Source organism: Colias croceus, chromosome Z (genome assembly GCF_905220415.1).
Source record: "Colias croceus chromosome Z, ilColCroc2.1".
NCBI lineage: Eukaryota > Metazoa > Arthropoda > Insecta > Lepidoptera > Pieridae > Colias > Colias croceus.
The window spans coordinates 1,133,971-1,157,481 of record NC_059568.1 but is presented as its reverse complement, the minus strand read 5'-3'; the positions used below and the strand labels follow the sequence as shown (position 1 = coordinate 1,157,481).

The 23,511-nt window shown below is 34.0% G+C and overlaps 1 protein-coding gene across 5 annotated transcripts in view; it reads right to left on the bottom strand.

The window, feature by feature from the left end:
- LOC123704975 (protein cab-1) overlaps window positions 1–23,511 on the bottom strand; it is a 101,850-nt gene that overhangs the window by 59,728 nt on the left and 18,611 nt on the right. For all 5 annotated transcript variants that reach the window (XM_045653496.1, XM_045653498.1, XM_045653497.1 and 2 more), the window contains exon 2: window positions 10,669–10,847. In XM_045653496.1, coding sequence (XP_045509452.1) covers window positions 10,669–10,847 — 179 coding nt within the window. The remainder of the gene's footprint in view (window positions 1–10,668; window positions 10,848–23,511) is intronic.

Sequence of the window (23,511 nt, the reverse complement as noted above, 5' to 3'; positions counted from 1 at the left end):
AGTACATTGTTAAATAAGTATTATGTGTTTTAAATTGTCCTCTAAGGTGTACAATAAAGAATTTTTCATTTTACATTATTCTAATGTAAATGTTTTATTTATATAGAACCTTTTCTTCATAAACTAATATTAAACATAGCGAATGATCAATATTAATTAATGCCAAACTAACAGACAGAGCAAAAACAAATTAATATATTTCAGTCCTAAAATATCGTAGTTTGCTAATAAATTCAACTGTCACAATATGTCTAGACGTAACTGTTTAATGAAGTTATCCTTATCCTTAGATTACAAAATAAAGTACAGATGGAGCATGACAACCGCCCGTCGCCCTTGTCAAAGAAAATACGAAATCAAAAACAAATACGTCGCTGTACCAGTGCTATAGCGCATATGTGTGTCATGCAATACGTCAAAAAGGGTTTGCAATTTAAGTAAAAAAATGCCGTCTTGTGATAATAAAACGCTGTAAAATTTGTTCCCGAAAACAAAAAAAAGATAAAACATCGTTTCACAGGTTTTCTGTAGATAATTTGGCTGATTTATTTCTTTTAATACGAATAATAATTTTACAGATATGAAGGAATACAAAACTTCAACGTATGTTGCCAGTATTTTAAAAATGAATTTGCCATTTTTATTGGTAAAACGGTAAAATGGTTAAAAGATCTTCAGGGTAATGCTGTTGGATTTTTCGATCGTGAATGTGAGTATTTGTATAGTGCACTAAAGGTTCATGATAATTGGGCCTTAGACAAAGTAACAATTACAAAAGGATAACGAAGTTAGAAATCGCAAAAATGTATGGGATTGACATTAGATAGACCACGTGATCTAACGCGGCGTATGTCAACCCCATACATTTTTGCGATTTCTAACTTCGTTATCGTTTTGTAATTATTGTTACTTTGTCTAAGGCCCAATTATTAGATTATTTTAATAAGCATAATACATTATTTTGTTACTTTTATAAAGCTTAAAAACGTCATAGTCGTTTTCGCTAGCGATTTAATTTATGTGAACTCAATGATGGATATGATGAAAATAAAATGTCCCGCATTCTCGACTAAAAACTACCGCTATTCGTATTCATATATTATGAAAAATAAAAAATAATATAATTAAAACTTGACTTCTCATTTATGTATATACCCTACGTCACTACCGCCACTAACATAATAATTCAGATCATTGCAATGAAACCTCACAACTCAAAATCGGTCCAACGGTTTACACTTGATATATTGTTAAATTCGTTATTTTTTTTCTCTTTTTTTTTGTTTATTTACTTCACATACATATGTAATTAATCCTCTAATCGATGTACTTCGCAAAATTGAAGCGGTTCGAATTGGGGAGTGCCTGGCGATCTGCACTACAGGCTACGGCCTATCGCAGACACCAGTCCTCTTAGTTTATGTTTACTTGTACTTCTGTTAATTTAGTTATAAGTTTGTTGAGGAAAAATAAATGATTTATTTATTTATTTATTTATTTATTTATACTGCAGGGCGTGTCAAAGAAATATTATACATACATACATAAACTCGAAAAACATAACCCTCTTTTTTCCGTAGTCGGGGAAAAATTTGGGAAATTTTTCAATATCTGGCAACATTACACGCACACAGAAGCACCGTGTACGTACAGTGCAGCGGCGAAATGACAGCACACATAGCTTTATTGAAAATGACGATAAATTATTCGGTTTAGTTCGGCAACGCTCCATCTGTCTTTTATTTTGTAATCTAAGTCCTTATCTAATACTATGGGCGAGAAATAATTTAAATTAATCAAACTTCATGGACATTCGATACTTTCATATTACGTTATTTTTTGTTTTAAACCAAGTGAATTGGTTGTATATTTATAAGCGTGGAAACTTATCGAAAGTTCATATAAAAGTTAGTAATTTTTTCAAGTTTTGATAATAACCGAAACTTACATTAGAGACAACATAGCAATTATATTAATACCTTTTTAAGTTTATTAGATACTATACTGAACTTCTGAAGTATTTATAACTCATTAATTATTCTTTCTCTATTCAGTAGGTACACTTCAAAACAACAACAATATTGAAATCGAACCTGTTAAATGAGATATCTTCTACAAACATTTCATAATAAAGCAATCAAACTTAATTGCGGCTTGCATTTCAGTGATATTTTAATTGACCTTTATCTAGTTAATAAACCTCGTTACCATAGTTTAGTTTACGCGAGACAACGTGACAGATAATTGTCAGTTATTAATCTAATAGCTATTGTGCTAACTGTTTGAACTGGGTCCGGTGTCCCGTTTGACCTGGTTCCCGTAAACTTAATATATACTGCAGTTGTCACAGAATTAGATCAGGGGAGGAATATATATTAACAATACTAGCTTTCCGCCAGCGGCTTCGCCCGCGCGGCGAAGGCAAAGAAAAACCCACATCCCGTTCCGATATCCAATCCTATGTCCTTCCTCAGATCTCAAGCTATCTCTGTACGAAATTTGAAGTAAATCTATGCAGTAGTTTTTGAGATTATCCCGGACATACATACAGACAAAAATTATTGTAGATCACGCACCAAGTATTCTTTAAAAAAATATTCATACAGTTATACAGTTTTGACTTTCCTACGATTTTATTATATATAGGTTTGTCCCACCCTTTCATTGGACGGGCAATTCTTTTAAAATGTCACGTTAGTTTTTGTTTGCTGTTCCGTACGTGCCTCCGGTGATGTGAAATATTCATGGATGTGTATTTCAGTTTGTGTTATTAACAAGGGATTATCATGCGTGCGAACTGTTATAAATAACTATAGGTACAGTTACTATTTATATAACGAATGACGGGTATATTTTCTGATAAACCTATATTACTATTAATATGTAATCTGATGTTAAATTGGTACAGTTACTATTCATATAACAAATGATACGCTATTTTCTGATAAACCTATCTCGCTGTTACCATATAAGTAAAAGTTTCGAGTGACTCAACCAAGAGCATTGTGATAGCAATATCTTTTATAAATATTGTACTATAGTAGATCGCATTTCAGCAACCTGAAGAGCAGAAATAAAATTGGCAATATAACTTGATTCATATCAGCGGGTTTCTGGTTTAACATTGTGTTCACAGGAACGTTTATTTAGCGAAAAGCGATTTAAAAAGCATGAGAAGAAACAATTTAAACACAGTCTAAATTTAAACCAGGGATCTGTCACTTTAATAGTTGTCTATGTGAAATACGACACATCCAAATTAAAGAGAACCCGCGCTTAAAGTCTGCCTTAAGTTTTTTGTTGTAAGAAAGAAAGAAGAAAGAAAGAAAGAAAAAACATTTATTTCAAGGACATCAATAAAGAACATCAATACAAAAGATAAATAAACAAAACTAAACTAAAAATGAAAATTACATAAAATTTACACACAAGAAAAAAAGTAAAAAAGAACATGAGAAAAAAAATAAAAATAAAGAAAATCAATTGTAAAACAGTGTCCTTGAAAAAGGGAAGCCATCTCAGCATTATCTATGCTGCAATTATGCACACACAGAGCTGGTTTAAACAAGACAGTTAATGTTTTAGTGTGTATTGTGAAAACATTACGACACGGTCGTCTTAATTACAAAAATAATATCTCTATCTGAAAGATATTACATAGAAATAAGATTACCAATGGGAATGCATGATACTCGTGCCCTATATTCGAACGAATCGCGGTGACAGCTGATCATATTTCCGTTATGAGAATGTGGCACTTTTCTCTTAGAATGTTAGATTTACTACTTCTTTATATAATGTATCTTAATTATTAGTGTTTAATAATGAATGGATGATTTATTATATTATAGAAAAACGACGAAGTCATAGTTGTAGACTAGAAAAATCTCAAAAATTTGTATGCCAATTTTCTGCGTGTAAACTGTAGAACCTTAGTTTCATATCAGTATGAACTTGTCTGCCTTATCACTGGCTAGATATCTAAACCTGCACTGCACGTGTTTTTCAATAATGCTCGTATCTGTTCGACCACTATGTAGGTCAGAACTTGCTTAGAATGCTTAACTGTTTCGCTACGGGGAACAAACGTGAGTCGTGTTGTGCCTCGATTAACTGATCGAGAAAATTGCCAAGAAAATATCTTCATTGAATGTTTAATCGTTCACCCGTGCAATCATTTAGTTGGGAGACTCGTGTAAGAGTTAGGAACGTTATTCATTGTTTCTTACTATGTAGCTCTTGTTCCAGGACCGGTACTGTATACTTTTTCTAGGATAATAACATTAACGTCTAAAAATCCGAAGCCTAAGGAATTGCCTTACCTTAACAACGACACACCCACACTAATACTATTTCAGAAATCATACAATGAAAGCCGATACGTGCGCTCTCGTTGTGAGTCCCGCACAATAATATTTCAGGAAATGTATTATAATATGAATAATATATGGAGAAAGTAATCGCAGTAAAAGGGATGCACAATATTACTATATGCGTTCCGAAAAGGCGGGACGCTTTGTGCATCCTTGGAGAATTTCAACATTGTGCATTATTCAGCTACATGAAAGAAGCGATGCCTGCACTTGCATTTATTCGTATTACATGGAACTTTAATAAAACTTGCATCTCGACTCACAACTATTCGCTGGTAAAACGAGCGCACTTTGTAATTAACTAGCTTACCGCCCGCGGCTTCGCCCGCTTTGTATAAAACCTAATAAATTATATACTAAAACCTTCCCTTGAATCACTCTATCTATTAAAAAAATCGCATCAAAATCCGTTGCGTAGTTTTAAAGATTAAGCATACAAAGGGACATAGGGACAGAGAAAGCGACTTTGTTTTATACTATGTAGTGATTTCTCTGGAGTACACCGTTTGAAATGTTTGACTTTTCAACATTTTGTTTGGTGTGTTTGTTTTTATTTGTTGAGTTTCGTGACGTCACCGGCCTGTAAGCGGTGAGCTTGGAGCAATTATTTGTGAAAATGAAATAAAATATTATCATATTTTAGTGAAGTGCTGAAATATGATGTAACGGTATCGTCTGATCCAGCGCAGTGGTGGCTCAGTGGTGAGACCTCGGACTTCGAATCTTTAAGTCCGTGGTTCGAGACCAGGCGAGCGCGCAGGAAATAAATTGATTTTTCTATTTATCTGCGCATGTTGTAACATCACCACTGCTCGAACGGTGAAGGAAAACATCGTGAGGAAACCGACATGTCGAAGAATTAAAAAGTTCGACGACACGCACTTGGCCAGCGTGGTGGATTATGGCCTGTACCCCCATAGGAGGCCCGTGTCCCAGCAGTGGGAACATATATGGGCTGATGATGATGTATCGTCTGATAATAATATCGTTTCACTTTCTTACTCTTTATATCAGTCTACCATAGTAAGCAATATAATAACTACATAATACAGGGTGGCTCTGAAATACGTTGACAACTTATTTTACGATTTATTTTATTTTTCTTTTACACAGTATAACGGTGACTACTAAATAATAAAAATACAGTATTATTTTAATGTAAATATCTATTTATTTTCAAAATTAAAACCTTTAGCTTTAATACAAAGGCTTAAACGTTTTCTGAAGTTTTCGACGATTTTCCGTACCTCCTCTTCAGATATTTTGTCCCAATCACAAGTAAGTGTTGTCTTCAGCGCGTCTTAACTTCTGTGTGAAGTTGCACAGGCCCTCGCCTCTAGAATTGATTATACGCTGAAATCCATTTGATTAAGATCTGGTGAAAATGGAGGCCATTCCTTGGAACTTATGAACTCTGGGAAATGGTCCATACATCACTACTGCACATTTGAGGCCCTGTGAGATGAAGCAGAGTCCTGTTGAAAAGTCCACGGTTGGTCACCGAAGTGCTGCGGGCTCCAAGGAAGAACTACACTCTCCAAAATATCACGTCGGTATATTTCTTGATTCACTTTCACACCTTTTTTTACGAAAACGAGAGGAGTTTTGCCTGTTGAGCAAATGCCACGCCAAACCATGACTGAATCCGGTTTTTGTCGAAGGGGGATAATTGCTGTGGCTCCACGGCGACTTGAAGAGTAAACTCTATCATTTTGGCGGTTATGAGACTGCTCAATTTGAAAAAAATTCCATCTGTGAAAAAAATATTTTTCCACGCATCACCAGCGGAGCGCGTTTTCAGTAAGCGACATCTTTCAAGGCGTATTTTTTTATCTTTATCATCCAACCGCTGTGCTTTTCGCAGCTTGTATGCTGTTAACTTGAGCTAATTTTTAACAACTCGTTGTAACGTTGAATGACTTACAACTAAGTCTCGAGCCATTTTTCTTACCTTGGCTTGTGAATTGCGGGTCAATCTTTGTTTGACGATATGTTGAAGTCTAGGCGTCCTCACAGTTATTTTTCTGCCTCTTCCCAGACGGTCACCAAGATGGCCAAGCTCATCGAAGCGTTTAAAAGCAGAAGAAAATAACTGCTGACTGATACCGAGAAGTTGCACTACCTCGCACTGCCGCTTACCAGCTTCATATAAGGATATTATTGCACCTCGTTGAGCAGACATAGTAAAAAATGACTAATTTTAATTTTATTCTCTTCACAAATAACGTTAAATTGGCGCCAAAACATGTGAAAATAATAATTAAAAAACAATAGCAACGCAGCATGTCCCATTTTTGAAATTTATTATTTTGAAATTTGTCAACGTAATTTAGAACCACCCTGTAATACGTTCAGTTCACAGTTTTCGTTAACTATTTTTATAGGGAAAAAATAGTTAACTGAAACAGAAAAAAAAGGCTCAGGCTTTTGTGTATCTTCTACCCAACTGAAACGCATTGTCTAGACCTGAAACGAAAAATAGGGCAACTTGATTGAAAGCCAGTAGGCTATAAAAATATTTATTCTTCACTATCCTTGTATAAAAATCATTATTGTCTCTACAGTTTTTTGTTTTACTGCTGTTATGTGTTTTTTTTTTGTCTTGCTTCCATTGATCCGAGTCCAAAAAATGAAGGTTCTCAATTCGACTGTATTTTCCTTGTTTTGTTCTATTACCTCTTTCTCTGATTATTTTTTTTATTTTTAAGGTAGTTCCTTCTGTTTGGTCCCTTTTAATTGTTTTTCTTTTCTGTAGTAATTCAGGCCCCGGAACCACAGACACAATAGAAAATCTATTGTGTCTGGGACCGATCGGGCCGCTTGGGGCTCAATGGGTTAAGGCCTAAGGGTTATTTGAAGGTTAAATAATTAATTTTAACAAAAATATAATTAATATGATATCTTTATGTTTTGAACTTGGTTTTGAATAACTGTATGAATAAATAGTATTACACTGTCATCCTGGGTCGAATTGGATCGGAAAATTTCGATTAAGTTTGTTTAGCTTCAAAAGGTTCCCGCAACTGAGCATGAAACCTATTTGACTCTGTAGGGCTCTGATAAAAACCACTCTAAACTGGTAAAAATACAGCTATAGTGTTAATAAATGGTTTAATGGTTTAAAATACGCAGTACAAAATCGTACCGCACCGGGATTTTAATATAGATAATAAAATAATATAACTATAATAAGTATAAGTTTGAGATTGATATTTTATGTATGTGCAGCAATGGTTTTTAGCGAAAAAGCTCGATAGACGATTCTAAAGTTTTATCAAATACATATTGTATAGATTGCATTCAATGCTATAGAAATTAACATTTAATTTAAAGCTATTCATTTCCGTTCATTCATAACGCAAAATGTAATCCATATACTAATATTATAAATGCGAAAGTAACTCGTCTGTCTGTCTGTTACTCAATCACGCCTTAACTTCTTAACCAATTTGCATTAAATTTGGTATAGAGATATTTTGATACCCCAGAAAGGACATAGGCTATTTTTTACCCCGGGAAATAGGATAGGTTTTATACCGGAAATCCCACGGGAACGGGAACTATGCGGGTTTTTCTTTGACTGCGCGGGCGTAGCCGCGGGTGTAAAGCTAGTCCTTTATAAATACAAAACCAAAACTAGACGTGAGGAACAATGGTGTCTAGACTCGTAGTGTATTGTAGATGGAATACAACCAAATGCTCCCCGTTTGTTCTGTAAAGATTCCTGCTAATATTTACTCATATCATAGGGCTTTGTTTGTTTGCTTATCTTCATACGTTGAACGACCGAATCTCAGGAACTACGTATCCGAATAAAAAAAATTTGTGTGAGATAGAGCATTTATGATATACGCAGTGGTGTTGCTGGTACTCAATGGCGACGAAAAGCTGATCGAGCTCTATGGCGTGCCTTAGGAGAGGCCTATGTCCAATAGTGGACGGAAAAAGGCAGAAGAGAGAGAGAGAGAGATTATTTATCGATTAAGGTAATATCATCACGCTAAGACTAATACGACCGGAGCAATGCGGGTAAATCCGCAGAGAACAACTAGTATATTTATGTAAACAAGTGGACCGGGGAAGTTGTGAATATCTAACTAACTTGACTTCAAACTTGTTACGTGAAGTTAGTTGAAGGACCAATGGTCGCGAAGATTATGAATACAAATATACTTGGAACTGTTGAAGTATTATTGAATTTAAATAAATATTTCTAACGAGAAACTAAGCGCTTCCGAATTGGAAGATATACCAAATTTGAATGGAGGCATCTTTCAAATAAAAAAACGACGTGTGTCACTCGGGGACTGCCGCGGTAAAGCTATTGCATGCTATGCCTTCAAGCCACACCTCCGCCCGTCGGAGTGGGGAGCGTGAGATTTTTTCGTTACGGAATTTCTCGATTCGGTCCCCGCGCTCAAGGCCCGCGATAGAAACTACGCAATATCTTAAAAGAATCATCAAAATCGTTTCACTTAGTCAAAAAGTTCTGACGTAACAAACCCAAAAAAGATACAATCAAATTGAGAGCCTACTTTTCATAAAATTCAGTTGTAAACGTATGTTTGGTTTTGTATTGTGAATATTATTCCTGGAATCATTTGTGGCGAATTCAACCGAAAACAATTTAACTGCGGTGACATGCCCGAAATTTCCTTGCACAAAAAGCCGTTACACGAATTTTCATTTCGAGTTTACAAATAATTGAATTGAAGGGTTTGTAATTTTATTTAACGGCTTTTTATCACTGCTTCTCTTCGCATTTATTTTACAGTTTATATACAAAATGGCGGAGCATTTAAGTTTATTAAAAAAAATCATAAAATAACATCGCGTGGCACAAGTCAATATACAGTCTGATTTCATAAACCAAATGAGACTAATCACTTACCAGGTATCAATCGAATAGAATATTCTAGACTGAAATAGCTAGGCAATAATAAATTGCGATAAGACACATAACGATTGCAGGCATGTCAAATAATCACTTCAGACGTGTAATTACGTCGCAGGCAAGTGTTGGGAAATGAATAAAACATTTTCTTGATTGGATGGGACGGCGGCGGGTGGCAACATGTTTTGGAGCGGGTAGTTCTAGCTTTTGCATTCATTTTTGATATGATTGCAACATATATATCACAGGGTGTACGTCAATGCTGCACGAAGCTAGGGATGGAGACAAAATTGAAGGAAAATTAAAAAAAAATCGTGGTTTTGTTGTTTAAGTGTGGGTCCCTGCTATGACCCACACTTAAACAACAAAACATAGCAGGGTATACCCTGCTATGACCCACACTTAAACAACAAAACCACGATTTTTTTTTAATTTTCCTTCAATTTTGTCTCCATCCCTAGCTTCGTGCGGCATTGACGTACACCCTGTGATATATATATTTACGCCTATCTTTTACTAATCAATGTATGCAAAATGCTCTGTCATCAAATTGTTTTATAACAAATAAATAAATACAACATAGAGTTGAAGGAAAATTTTAACAAAAAAATTACGTTCTTTTGTTGTTTAAGTATCTTTTACGTAATTAGTGTAAGCAAAACTATAAGTGCCTTCGGGCTTGGTACACCGATGAGGGGACACCCTGTTGGTTTAGGAAACTATTGGCAGCTTTGTTAATTTATGCTTAAGTAAACAACTAAAGTGACTAGGCAACACCCAAAGGATTAACTAATCGAGTTTTGCATAATATTTATTTTCGTATTGATTTTCCTGAAAAAAATGATGATTCATTATTTATTTATTTATTTATTTATTATACTTTATTGCATTGAAAATACATAAATACATATAACAAAGACAAGACTACAGAAACAGCAAAGGGCGGCCTTATCGCTAGGTAGCGATCTCTACCATATAATATAATATATTCATATAATATGGAACCGATATTACATAATTTTTTTTCTGTGCTGTTAACACTAAATGATACCAATAAAAGTTAAAAGGATGAGAGGCTTCTTATCTGTGAACGGAGGACGCTAGAGTACTCTTCCAATCGCCGTTTAGAAAGATATAATAAAGAAAGTAAATACATTGAGAATCCAATAAACTTCAACTGTGAGAGAAGAATTAGGGTCACCATTTCACTATTTTCTGTTTCTATACAGAGTTTAAATATCCCGCCGAAAAATTATCCTTAATATGATCATAATAGGGCACTATTATTTTAGATGATGTCGCTAGACGACCTATACTGGAAATAATACTGCTTTAAGACGTCATTGTAAACTCTCCAAACTCGATATATTAAGATATAATAATAGTAAAAAAATCACAAACCTTATCCAGCAGGTTTTCAGGAGTGATCGGGCGGGGGTAGTTCATCAGATCCTCCTTGTTAATAGAGTACATTCTTGGACTGTCATCATACTGGGGGTAGAGCTCATACGGCATCACATCTCTATACAACTCCGGGTCCACGTCTTTGTTCGCTCCGTATGCGCCTACCGGCGACAGCTCTGCAATGAGTTAAGTGTTAAATTGACGACTGTATTACGACGATTATTATTATTGGCATAAGTGGAACAAGGACAAATCAAATCGGGCCATTATTTAATCCGAGCGAATGCAATAGAATGGATTGTATAGATGTACTGTCAGATGCATTAATAGAAAAGAGAAGATAAAGGCTATGTTTGATTGACGTGTTCAATTCAATACGATAAAACGCCGCTATAACAATATTTATACAAAGAATGGACACAGTTCGCAAAATAATTATGTCTATATTATTTATTCTTATATGTTTATTGTATTCATTTTTACTATCTTAATACTTTGAAATAAGTCTATAAAGACGTAATTCAAACGTAATGAATGTTTTTGAAATATAAAAGAAATCTACCACAAACAAACATCAATTACTTTTATTTTATTCCATTGCAAAATAAAGAAAAGCTACACTTCAATATTTCCTCTAAGGCTTGCAATTGTTTGCAAAGGCTTCTAACGACGTTCAAACAATCTACAAAAGGTTAATTTATCGAACAATACTATTACAATATTGCTTTTGCCCACAGGAAACTAAAAGGATCGTCTTACTACCGCGACGTTATTTAAAGTTATAATATATGTACTAGCTGCGCTCCACGGTTTCACCCGTGTGGTTCCGCTCCTGTTGGTCTGAGCGTGAAGATATAAACCCAAAACCCTTCTCGATGAATGGGCTATCTAACACCGAAAGAATTTTTCAAATCGGACCAGCAGTTCCTGAGATTAGCGCGTTCAAACAAACAAACAAACTCTTCAGCTTTATAATATTAGTATAGATTTTGAGATTCACGATCCTCAATAGGAACACCTTTCTTAAGATCTCAATAAACTCGGTATAAATGGAAGTTTTATTATTCCTAAGGAGACATTAAATGGGATAGGATCGTAAACGAGAACCTGTTAAGGATTTATTAGTAACATTGTCAACTGGAAATTAGGCCGCCCTAATTACAGGTTTGGATGAAGAAGGCCGTATCGTCTCAGTAGGGTTCGAACTTATTAGATATTAAAATATTGGAATATATTATATGTATAGATATTTTAATATCTAATAAGTTCGATTTTTACATGTTTAAATTTTGTTTAGCTCATTACCAAAAGTATCCAAAATGTAACCAATGTCCAAGTGTACCAAAATCTCTACCACAAATTTCGCAATGCCCAAATTAGCCAAAATCAAGCAGCGCTTATTTTACCAGCAAACTCAATTAAGCGGGCAAACAAATCTTTGAAAATTGGCCGCTCCACTCCCAACTATCTATAAGGTTAAATGGACAATAATGGAACGGAGTCACCTCAATTTCGTATTAATATTTCATGCCGCTCGATGCCCTGAATTAGTAAATGAACGTCGCTCCCGTAAAAAATATCACGAAGAGAAAATAATGTTGGGTACATTAGCGGATTCAACCTATTTAAGCCTGAAGATATTAGTGGTTAAATCCAGTTCTCTTTTGCTAAAACCATTTCCATATTGCTCATTTAAATTATAACTGAATCTATTTGCTCGGGCAGAGCCGGCACTCACCGCAGGCAATCTCGGACGTCGTGACGTGAAATTCAATAAATAGGAGTAATCTCACAATTATTACAACGCTGGGAAACGCCAGCTGCTTCTGATTAAACTAACCGACGGATATGCAAGCAGATGCAATTATAATGCGAGTTATATTTCGGGAGAGATAGTATAGACATGCTTTTTTATAATATTCTAGTGATTTATGTAAACTTGAATAGAATAGGGTATTAAAAAATTGTTCTTATAGATCTCGATGAAGCGAGCTATTTAATAAAACAATAATCATGAACAAGCTTTTTTATGTGAGAGGATGCTATTTGTAACGTTTCGGGAACAAAAATAATAATTACATACTTATATTAATTATCGGGTCAATGTTTGATGGAGAAGAGGTTAAGGGAGAAGGAGTACTTTGTGCAGTTGAATCAGTTGTATAATCGTTTATTTTAAACGTCATATCATTATCCGCATCCAGCTCCCATGTTTATAAACTTACACTGCTACATAATTCTGAATTTCGGGTCTCTAAATACTCGTAATGGATCATTCAAACAATCTGCCAATATGAAACAATGTATTCAGCATTCGAGTCCAAAATTCATAGTACCAAACCATCACGTAATAACGACTAAGTATAGAGTATAGACCGGATACAATGGACACGGAAACGTATTTCAACCAATGATTTCAGTTCAAGTTTCAGCTCAAATGCGCTGAAGCGAGGACCATGACGCGTGACGTTGGAATGCTATTCGAATTTAAATCTCTTGAATTTAACAACATATTTGTTCTGTGGAAATATGTTTTGATTTCTCACCATGTATGTGGAATTGTGGATGTGTGATTTTATAAAATGCTGATGCGATTATTTTCCAGTGAACTTTTATTTACAACGAATCGTTTATTTTTGTAGAGATTGCAAATTGTGTCTTGTTGAAGAGCTGCAATTTTCCTGAATTAAGATTCATTTGCGATTCGTAGAACTGGATTGCGTAAACTGGCATCATTCCTTTAGAAGAGTAGCCCTGTAGAGTGTATGTAGGTGGTACAGTATGATTATACCTGTCGAGTGTGTCTAGCATTTAATCTAACTAAAGTCAGATTAAATTATCACCTATTAATTAGACGTGACCACGCAGCAGATGCCAAAGGTCAACGAACACTGCTTTATATTGTATTATTAAATGTATCATGCCAACCTATATGTTAAGCAGCACCACACAAATAAATTAAATACTGAAATATCTTTAAACTGATTAAGATAAAACAGAATAAGTAATGAATTATTCGAATATAATAATAGAATCAGACATAAATATTTAAAACGTTTCAATCAATTACTGTAAAAGCAAAGCTAAGGCCGAGCTTTTAATAAGTCACTTCGTAGAAGTTTGAATATTCACTATAACATTTATTCTGTAAATAAATTATCAGGAGCGAAATTATTAATTGGTCAACACTTATCTCGTGACGATAAATAAACGCAGCACCTGCGTAAGTTTTGATCAAATATTGAAATTGCAGAAACGTGCGAAATTATAGCGGCATTACTGTATCGTGTGCTATTGACTTTATGAATGAATAACTAATGTGGAAATGCTCTCGTGATTTCGAGCGTTCATGTTCGTGACGTGGAAAGAGAATATAAATACAAAATTAAGATTGATACCGTTAACACGTTATGACACTTTCCAGCATACTCCGTAACTTATTTCAGTTATTCGAAAACTGTTGGTATGTTAAGTCTTCTAAAGACTTTAATTCCTAGATTTTATTCAAATTGTGAGCCGTGAAATGTGGTAAGTAAGTATGCGCAGAAAAATTTAAACTCGAAGCAACTATTTGGACGACATTCCGTGAGATTTAGGTCTGGCTCTAGCCATGAGTGCTTTTGTGAATCCCACAATATAATGATACATTTTTATATTTTAAAAGGAATTTCTGTGAAGGTTTGTAAAACGACGATTTAAATTCTCCAAGCTCGCCAAGTCTAGCGTCACAAATATTCAGATTGTAGGAGCAGCGGACTCAGCTGTTTTGTATATCTCGGTATAAAAACGGTCCCAAAGAACATTTCAAAAGAAATTCAAAGGGCACATGCAGACGAGAACCGTTTGTCGTCTAAACCCCGAGAGTTGATTTTCATTGCTGCCGACGAATTTACTAGTGAACAACTTTGTAATGGCATCGTGATGGAATTTCAAATCAGTCGCGCCGCAACTTGGAAATTATTTGACGGCACACTAAATAGAATTAAAGCCGTCCTCGAATTTAAAACTTTAATGAAATTCATGTGCCATATTGCGAATAAATCCCGCCTGAACATATTGCATGTAACGTTGTCAAAGAGAGTCGTTAAACTAAATCCTTTCATCCGTTATTTGGTCCGCAAACTAAGAATTCAATTTAATATTACTTCTGTAATCGTTACATTATTTTTTATTACTTAAAATAATGTCACGTTGAGTTTTTTTGCGTAACTTTCCGAAAATATAATATCAGTTTTAGCAATTAATTGAATATGCTGTAATGTAATGCGTGAGAATCAATTTGAATATTAATAAACCGCATTGAAATGCTCTTTATATAATTGAATTTCAGAGTGAACAAACCTCGTGTTAAATCAAATACAAGAGGATCAAATTATATCATTACGCAGCATATTAACTGAGGACCATTTGCAAAGCGTTTTGTAACATTTTCATACGATTAAATTGAAATGGGATGGAAATGAAACTTGTGTTAATCTAAGTATGCAATCAATGTTCGGTATCGAGAGTTGGGTTTCGCAAGAAGTGGGTCAGAGTGGGCTTGAGTATTGACAACACCCTCGGAGTGGTTTCACATTAGATTTACTAATACAACCGTTTCTGTATACATTAGTGTAAAAATGCGTAAATAACGCTTCCTTACGTTTTCAGATATTGTTAGATTTATATCAACTTTGTCGTGAACATTAATTCATTCGGTTGCAATTGGCAAAGCAAACTTTTATAATAAAATAAATAAATAAATAAAATCTTTATTTGAATTCATACATTAATATGTTACAATAGATTGGGGTTCAGGCCCCCTTACTAGGCATAACCTGTATTAAGGAGACCTGTTCCTTCCCTAGGATTTTATGAAGAAAAACATATTTTTATGAAGTACAAATGCACCACATTAACTTGTTGACTGAGTGAATAATGTGTTTTAATTGTTTATTAAACTTTCTAACTAATTTTAAGCCCTAAAACCTAAAATCTAAATCCTACACGAGCGTGCTTCGTTTCGGTGTTAATAAAATAGAATTTTTATCGGACAGTATGGAAATGATACAGATATAAAGTTATGTAGGGTGTAAAATCACATGCGATGTTTATTAATACTAGTGGGGACTGTACGTGTGGGGAGAAGTGCAAACAATAGTTAACAATTAAGATAGCAACTATTATATTTTACAACAAACCTTTATTATAAAGCTACGCAAATTGAACGGTCTGGAATGCTACAATAATGAAAAACTAAGTTGTACTTATTATTTCTGAATAGAACTGCATTTCAGGATATATATAATTATTAATCTATATTCTATACATATAATAAATCTGAAGGGTCAATTCTGTACATTGAAAATATTGAAAAATAAATAGCAGGGGGTGTTACCAAACCCAAATATGTGATTAAAAAAATGTATAAGATTTCAGTGTCAGAGTTACTCAAAATGGAGAAATAAACCATCCACGCGAAGACCGACATCCGCGCGGACGGAGCCGCGGGCGGAAGCTAGTAAATTACTAAACCTTTTATATTTTTATAAGTCATCGCAACTAGGTATGGACCTATCTCATTAGGGAAAATATTTCTAAGAAAGTAATAAGTGGTAAAATAATTTTTTCTTTCTTTCTTTCTAATTTAATTAATGTGATAAAATAAAAACAATCACTCATGTCTAATTTCATTTTTATAATTCTATATCCAGAAACATAATAAATGATCCATATTTTCTTTCCAATCATGTTCCAATTTAATCTTTATTGAAGAGTAGGTAATCAACAATAACCCTGATATAAAATTGCAAAGATGTTCTTAGAAGCTGCATGTGACTCTCATTTGTTAGAATAGTAAACGCATTATGCAAATATATTTAAAGTCTCCTATTAGAGCTAGAAATTCTAGAAATATCGACACGCCGATGAGTATACGTGCCTTCAGTGTCATGTACCTATTATGGTATTAGTAGAAGAAATTTAAATGCAAATACATACCATTATTAAACAAAACCAGTGAATTAAAACAGATTAAATGAAAACATTATGTTATGTGGAAAATCTAATCAATTTCCAACATAACAACACGAAACATTTCTACTTCTGAATATTTTTATCACCATCAGATTGATATTTCAATTGACAATATGCTAAACAATAGACCTTTACTTTAACAGTCGAATAGCTTTCAAAACAACGGTTAAATAAAAGTCGGTGAATGTTTGAGCGACTTCTATAGGTATTGTCAATAACTCGAGTAAGTGAACTCCACTCACAACTCACTAAACGACGGTTAAAACTTCAAATATAAGAGTATGAGTTAATATTAATTACTAGCTGTGCCCCGCGGTTTTACCCGCAGTGTTCCGCTCTCGTTAGTCTTAGCGTGATGCTATATAGTATATTGAGCTTATAGTCTTGCTCGTTATATGGGCTATCTAACACCGAAAAGAATTTTTAAAATCGGCCCAGCAGTGCCTGAGATTAGCGCGTTAGCTGTATACCTAATATTATTATTATATTAGTATAGATGACAAAATATTCATTATTATTAGTTCCAACTGATTCGTTATTCGGGAAGATGTCAAACCGTCTTTCATTTATCGTAGGAAAAGTAAAGCCTGTTATATAAGTTACTAGGTTTCCGCCCGCGGCTTCGCCCGCGCAGTCAAAGGAAAACCCGCATAGTTCCAATTCCCGTGGGATTTCCGGGATTGCGTCATTTCATACCGGGATAAAAAGTAGCCTATGTCTTTTCTCGTGTATCAAAATATCTCCAAACCAAATTTCATGAAAATTGGTTCAGTAGTTTAGGCGTGATTGAGTAACAGACAGAAAGACAGAGTTACTTTCGCATTTATAATATTATATAAGTATGGATTGATCATATCATGTTCGTTACATTTTCTATTAGATTAGTGCAATGTTTGATTGGATTTTCGGTTCATTAGTTTTGGTTTACGTTACCAATTAGTTCCTGCGTGGGTGTGGTTTTAAGTCCGTCCGACGGTTTGTTTTTTGCGTCATTATAATAGAGCCTAGCCGGATAGCTGGATATAACGAACTAAAGATTAATCCATGTTATACTTATGTTATATAACTCTATACGTAACAGTATCTGGCAAATAAGTTAACGAAAAAGGTTCCAGTTGTTACCTCATATAAATTTCAGTAATTTCTAATACGAGTAAAATTTCCCATTAATATGATATTGGGCTTGTAGAAGTAGCTGTCGTTTATATTCTAGTCGCGTCTTTATGGGAGTATTACAGGCACTTAAGCAAAGCTCACGAGATGTGGAAATGCCTACTACATATGCACCACTCCTAACGAATATAAACGTGATGTTATTATACGATAAATCTCTTCATTTATATTAATATCTGCTTTGGCATACGAATTATCTTCAGTATTGGAATATGTTCCAACCGTTGAGATTATATTATGATTTGGACGAGCTTCTTTTGAACTTTGGAAGTTGGAGACGTTGAGGTTAAAGACGTGTTTTAGACATTTATAAATATTTTGATGGATTTAAGAAGCGATTCATGGAATGTAAGGGGGTTGCGGAGTACAGGGTAAGACACCTGGGGTCTCCCGGGTCCCTACCCGAAGCCTTTGGCAGCCCTCACAAGCTGCTTGGCTTCAAGGAGGAGCTCGGGTGGTTTCAGTTTTAGCTGGTTTCCCCCACCTCCCTCTCTCACGCAAAATAGGCGCTTGACGTCGAGTTGCGGAGAAATGCCCGTATTATTATTATTTAGAAGCGATTCATAATAAACCGTTGTTGATGCTCTATTGAGGACCTCAAGGGGAACGATCACTTTTTAATTCCTTATGTGAAGTCGTTTCTTTCTAGAAAAGCTCCTTCGTTAAACTTGAGGCAGCAAGGAAAAGCATAACGACGCTATATCTCGGCAGTCTTATCGGTACGGAAAAAGTATAATTTTTGGCTAAGACTTAAACATGTCTTAGTAAAAGTTCATATTGTTCATCACCTACATCACGAACGCACAACAAATCTTCGCAACACAACAATCTCTTTTCTCTTTTGCATTTTTTGTTTACACTTCCATTGAAACTACGTAACTAGACACCACTTAAGTCTTAATAGTTACAATCGCTAGCAGGTAAGTGCAGGTTTCTTGTTACCAAGCCCTAATTAACAGCGTAATGCATCTCACAATCAAGACACTACATCTTGAGTACCAAGACTCAAGTACAACATTATAGACTCGCTTTGTCTATCAAACTGTGTTAGGACTGAATGGAAACTAATTATCTCTCTGAAACTGGATCTAATTTATGTGATAACTTCTAGAAGCACTTTTGAATCGTCATAACATATTTTTACCATTTTCCACGACTCCGAAATCATTATCTGTGGAAAAGAACGGGCAACATAAATGCTCCATGCTTACTCCATAGGACTCTGGAGTTGGTATACTCAGTGTTCGTCTGTTATAAAACGGTAGTTCGTCTGTTATATTATAATTGTATTGAAGTTATTATGAATTTGAGTTAATAAGTTTTTATTAATCTTTCGATTCTCAATCAAGTAGAAAGCTGCGTATAATTGCTTTCTGGGACTAAAAGATTATTGAAGTTCAATTTAAATACAATGTTAAAATTGCGTTCAGGCAATGAGCCACGCGAAAGGGAATCGAAATTAATCAATTTTATATAACATCTAATCGGATAGGTTTTAGGTATAACAATTTTCATTCCTATAAAAGTTGTGATGTGTGGTGTGCGTGGAGAGAAAATAAAACGAATGATGGTTGGTTATACACTGACTTTTATTAGAGAAATTACCCCTTTTTATAATAAAATGTAAATAGGTACTTAAACTAAATATCTATCCGATTACAGGCGTCGGATTACTATCTCTAGTTACTAATTAAGGAGAAATAATATGATATTCCAGTAACAATTAAAATAATTAAATATAATATTCTTTATAGTTTTTAAAGACACGTGTGACCTAAATTCCTTAGTGATATCTGATAGGAGTCACATTATATTTATATATAGGTATAAGTACACACCTATACCTAATACCTACATTACATCTCTCTCCTTTTTTTAAAAAAAAAAATATCTAATAGGTACATTTTTTTATATATGATACGGTATTGTTCTATTTTTATGAACTATATTTTCTTTACCATTTTGTAATATTTTTACATTGAAATCCATATCACTTATTACTTTGTATGGTCCCATATAAACTTGATCCAACTTTTCTCTATTTTCTTTTTTAACAAGTAATAGATCTCCCTCTTTATAGTTAATTGAATTTGTTGTTTTATCATAATTGATTTTTCTACGTAATTTGGACTGTATTAAATTTTCTCTTGCTTCTTGCTGGGATTTTTGTAGCCTGTATTTTAACTCAATAGGGTAGTTATCAAAATTGTAAATTGGATCAATTTTATTTACAAGATTACTTGGTATACCACACAATTTACCAAATACAAGTTCATAAGGTGTATATTGTGTTTCACTATGAACCGTTGTATTATATCCAAAACACCAATATTGTAACCAAGAGCTCCAATTTTGAGTTTGGTTGTTAGTTTGAATCCTTAGAAACGCTCCCAATGTTTTGTGCGAGTTTTCTAAAGAACCAATACTTTCGTGGTGATATGCTGTTGATTGTATTTGCTTTACTTCTAACAATCTACAAACATCTTTCATAGTTGCTGAAATGAACTCAGTACCTCTGTCAGTTGCAATCGTCTGTGGAATACCGTATCGTAAAATAAAATTATCAACGAAAGCACGAGCTACTGTGTCTGTTTCCTTATTTGGTATTGGGTATGCTTCCACGTATTTCGTCAACTCACATTGTAGTGTTAGTATATAGGCATTTCCATTAACATCTCGTGTTATTGGACCAACTGTATCAAGAAATATTTTTTCAAAAGCTGAAGATGCAGTGCTAGTAATGCACATAGGTTGCTTCACTTGCTTATGAAATTTCTGCTTTTGACATTGCTCACACTTATTCACAAAGTTATATATGTCATTGTCCATATTTGTCCAGTAGTAACGTTTCTTTATGTTATTCGTCATTCTTCTTATACCAGCATGTCCACTGCTTGGTAATATATGAAAATCATTTAGTATGACCTTTTTGTCATCCATATTTTCTATTTTTACTACACCTTTTAATATGCATATCCGTGGTCCTTGCCACTTATTTATATTTTTTACTTCCTGAGCTAGCTCTTTTATTAATTTTTCATTTCTTTCATTTTTTATTATGCATAATTCTTGAATATTTTCTTTGTTACAGAATTGTTCTAATTCTCTCACTGCGAAAGCTCGTTTCAACCATGATCTAGAATTAGGATTCATTGTAACCATATTCCTTGAAGGTGTATACATAAATGTTTTTTCTTTACTATGGACATTTTCTGAACATGTCTCGTTCTTCGTATATTCGTTAGTCTCCAAATTGAATTCTATCGAATTTTTTGTCCGTTTAAGTATTTCTACGACTCTTGGGTGATCAGTCCAATCGTCAGCTTTTTCATCGTTATCCTTCTTCTTATTTTCCATTTCATCCATCATTTTTCTTTGTTTTCTAGTCATAACCATGAGGCAATTGACTTTATTATTAATAGACTTTAGGTCGTCCGTTGTTAATACTATACGAGATAAAGCGTCTGCAGCGACATTATCTTTTCCTCGCGTGTATTCTATTACAAAATCGTATTCTTCTAAACATAGCCTGAATTTGGTAAGTCGACTCGATGGGTCTTTCATGTTGAATAAGTATATCAATGGTCTATGATCTGTACAAATTTTGAACTTTCTTCCATAAATGTAAGGTCGAAAATATTTGATAGCCCATACAATTGCTAAAAGTTCCTTTTCTATCACAGGATAGTTTCTTTCAGCTTTGTTTAAAGTACGACTGGCATATGCTACTGGTCTTTTGTCTTGATTTGATAAAACAGCTCCAATCGCTAACCCTGAAGCGTCTGTATGAATAATGAACTCATTACTTTCTTCAAAATTTGGATATTGCAATAAAGGCGGGTTACATAGTGTATGTTTTAAAGTTTCAAAAGAATTTTGACAATCTGTAGTCCAATTGAAGTTAACATTTTTTCTGGTTAAATTATTTAAACTTGCTGTAATGTTTGCAAAATTTGGTATGAACTTTCTATAATAATTGGCAAACGCAACAAACCTTTTGACTTCATCTGCGTTTTTAGGAGTTGGATAATTTTGCATGACTTTAATCTTTTCTGGATCTGGTCTTATACCTTCTGGTGTAACGATGTGACCTAGGTACAAAAGATCTTTTTTCAAAAAATTACATTTTAATGGGTTTAATTTCATATTTACTTTTCTTAAACGTGAGAATACATCAATAAGATTTTTATTATGCTGATTTAAATTTCTTCCCATCACAATAATATCATCCAGGTAGACTATGCATTTTTCATAATTTAATCCTGATAATGCAATTGTCATCGCTCTACTGAATGCGCTAGGGCTTGTTTTTAGACCCATTGGTAAACGTTTCATTTGATAATGTTTATCAGCTACAAATGCTGTATATTTTCGGCTTTCTGCATCTAATTTCATTTGATAATAGCCCTGATTGAGATCTAAGTGACTAAAATACATAGCTCCTGATAAAGAGTCCAATATTTCGGTAATATTTGGCAATGGGAACTTATCGTCTTTGATACAATCATTTAGTTTTCTGTAATCTAGTACAACTCTCCATTTCTTTTCACCATTTGCTCCTATTTTCTTAGGCACTATCAGTAATGGGCTGGACCATTCTGAAGTTGATTCCTCGATAATATCGTTGTCTATCATTTCCTGTATTTGTTTACTAATTTCCGCTTTCTGTGAATGAGGTAGTCTGTAAGGTTTAGAGTAAACTGGATTGGTATTTTCTTTTAAGTGTATTTTCTGTTCGTATAAATTGCAAGTGTTCAGTCGATCACCCGACAAGTGGAATATATCTGCAAACTTAGCACATATACTTGCAATACTTTTCTGTTCTTCTGTGTTCATGTTTTCTAGTTTCAGTAAATCGAATAACCTTTTAACTCTTTCTCCATTGTTTGTTACTTCTTCAAATGTAAAGCATTCAAACTCGTCTAAAGGTATTATTTCGGGTGTGAAACAATGTAAAACTACTTCTGTTTCCCTAGTATTCATAATATGTATCGATATTTTTCCATTTCTGGCTTTATTCAAAGTATTAGCTATGAATACTCCATCACACACCTCTTTTGAAGTTATTACACAGTTGCTAGTATGGTTCGTTTTTATATTAATTATTTTTTCACATCTGGGTGGCAGTTTTATGCTTGTTGTGTTTACATCTTCTGTTGAAAACATGTCTATTGGTATTGTTGTATACTTTGAATCTGTTTGAAGCGTTAATGTTTGGTTTTCAAAATTTAGTAATGATTTGTATCTCGACAAAAAGTCTTGCCCGAGTATACCGTCAATGTTTAATGGTAATGTTTTAAATATATGAAATTTATGTTCAAATTTTTCATTTTTACATTTCAATGTTAATTTTGTATATCTGTCTGAGGTTATTTTTCCACCAATGCCCTTAATTTGTGTTGTTTTTTGGGTAACTTTGTGTTTAGTATGTTGTATAGCAATATCTTTAATTATAGATAAGGATGCTCCAGTGTCTAATAGAAAATTTAGTTTTTTATGATTTATATAAAATTTTACTGAATTCATGTTGTTATAACTTAATACGAATTCATTATTGTCGAAAAAACCACTTTGGTATCGAGCTTTGCTCATCTTCGTCCTCTTCGTTTTGCGAACTTTGGGCCAAATTTACCTGCTGATGCTGGTTTCTGT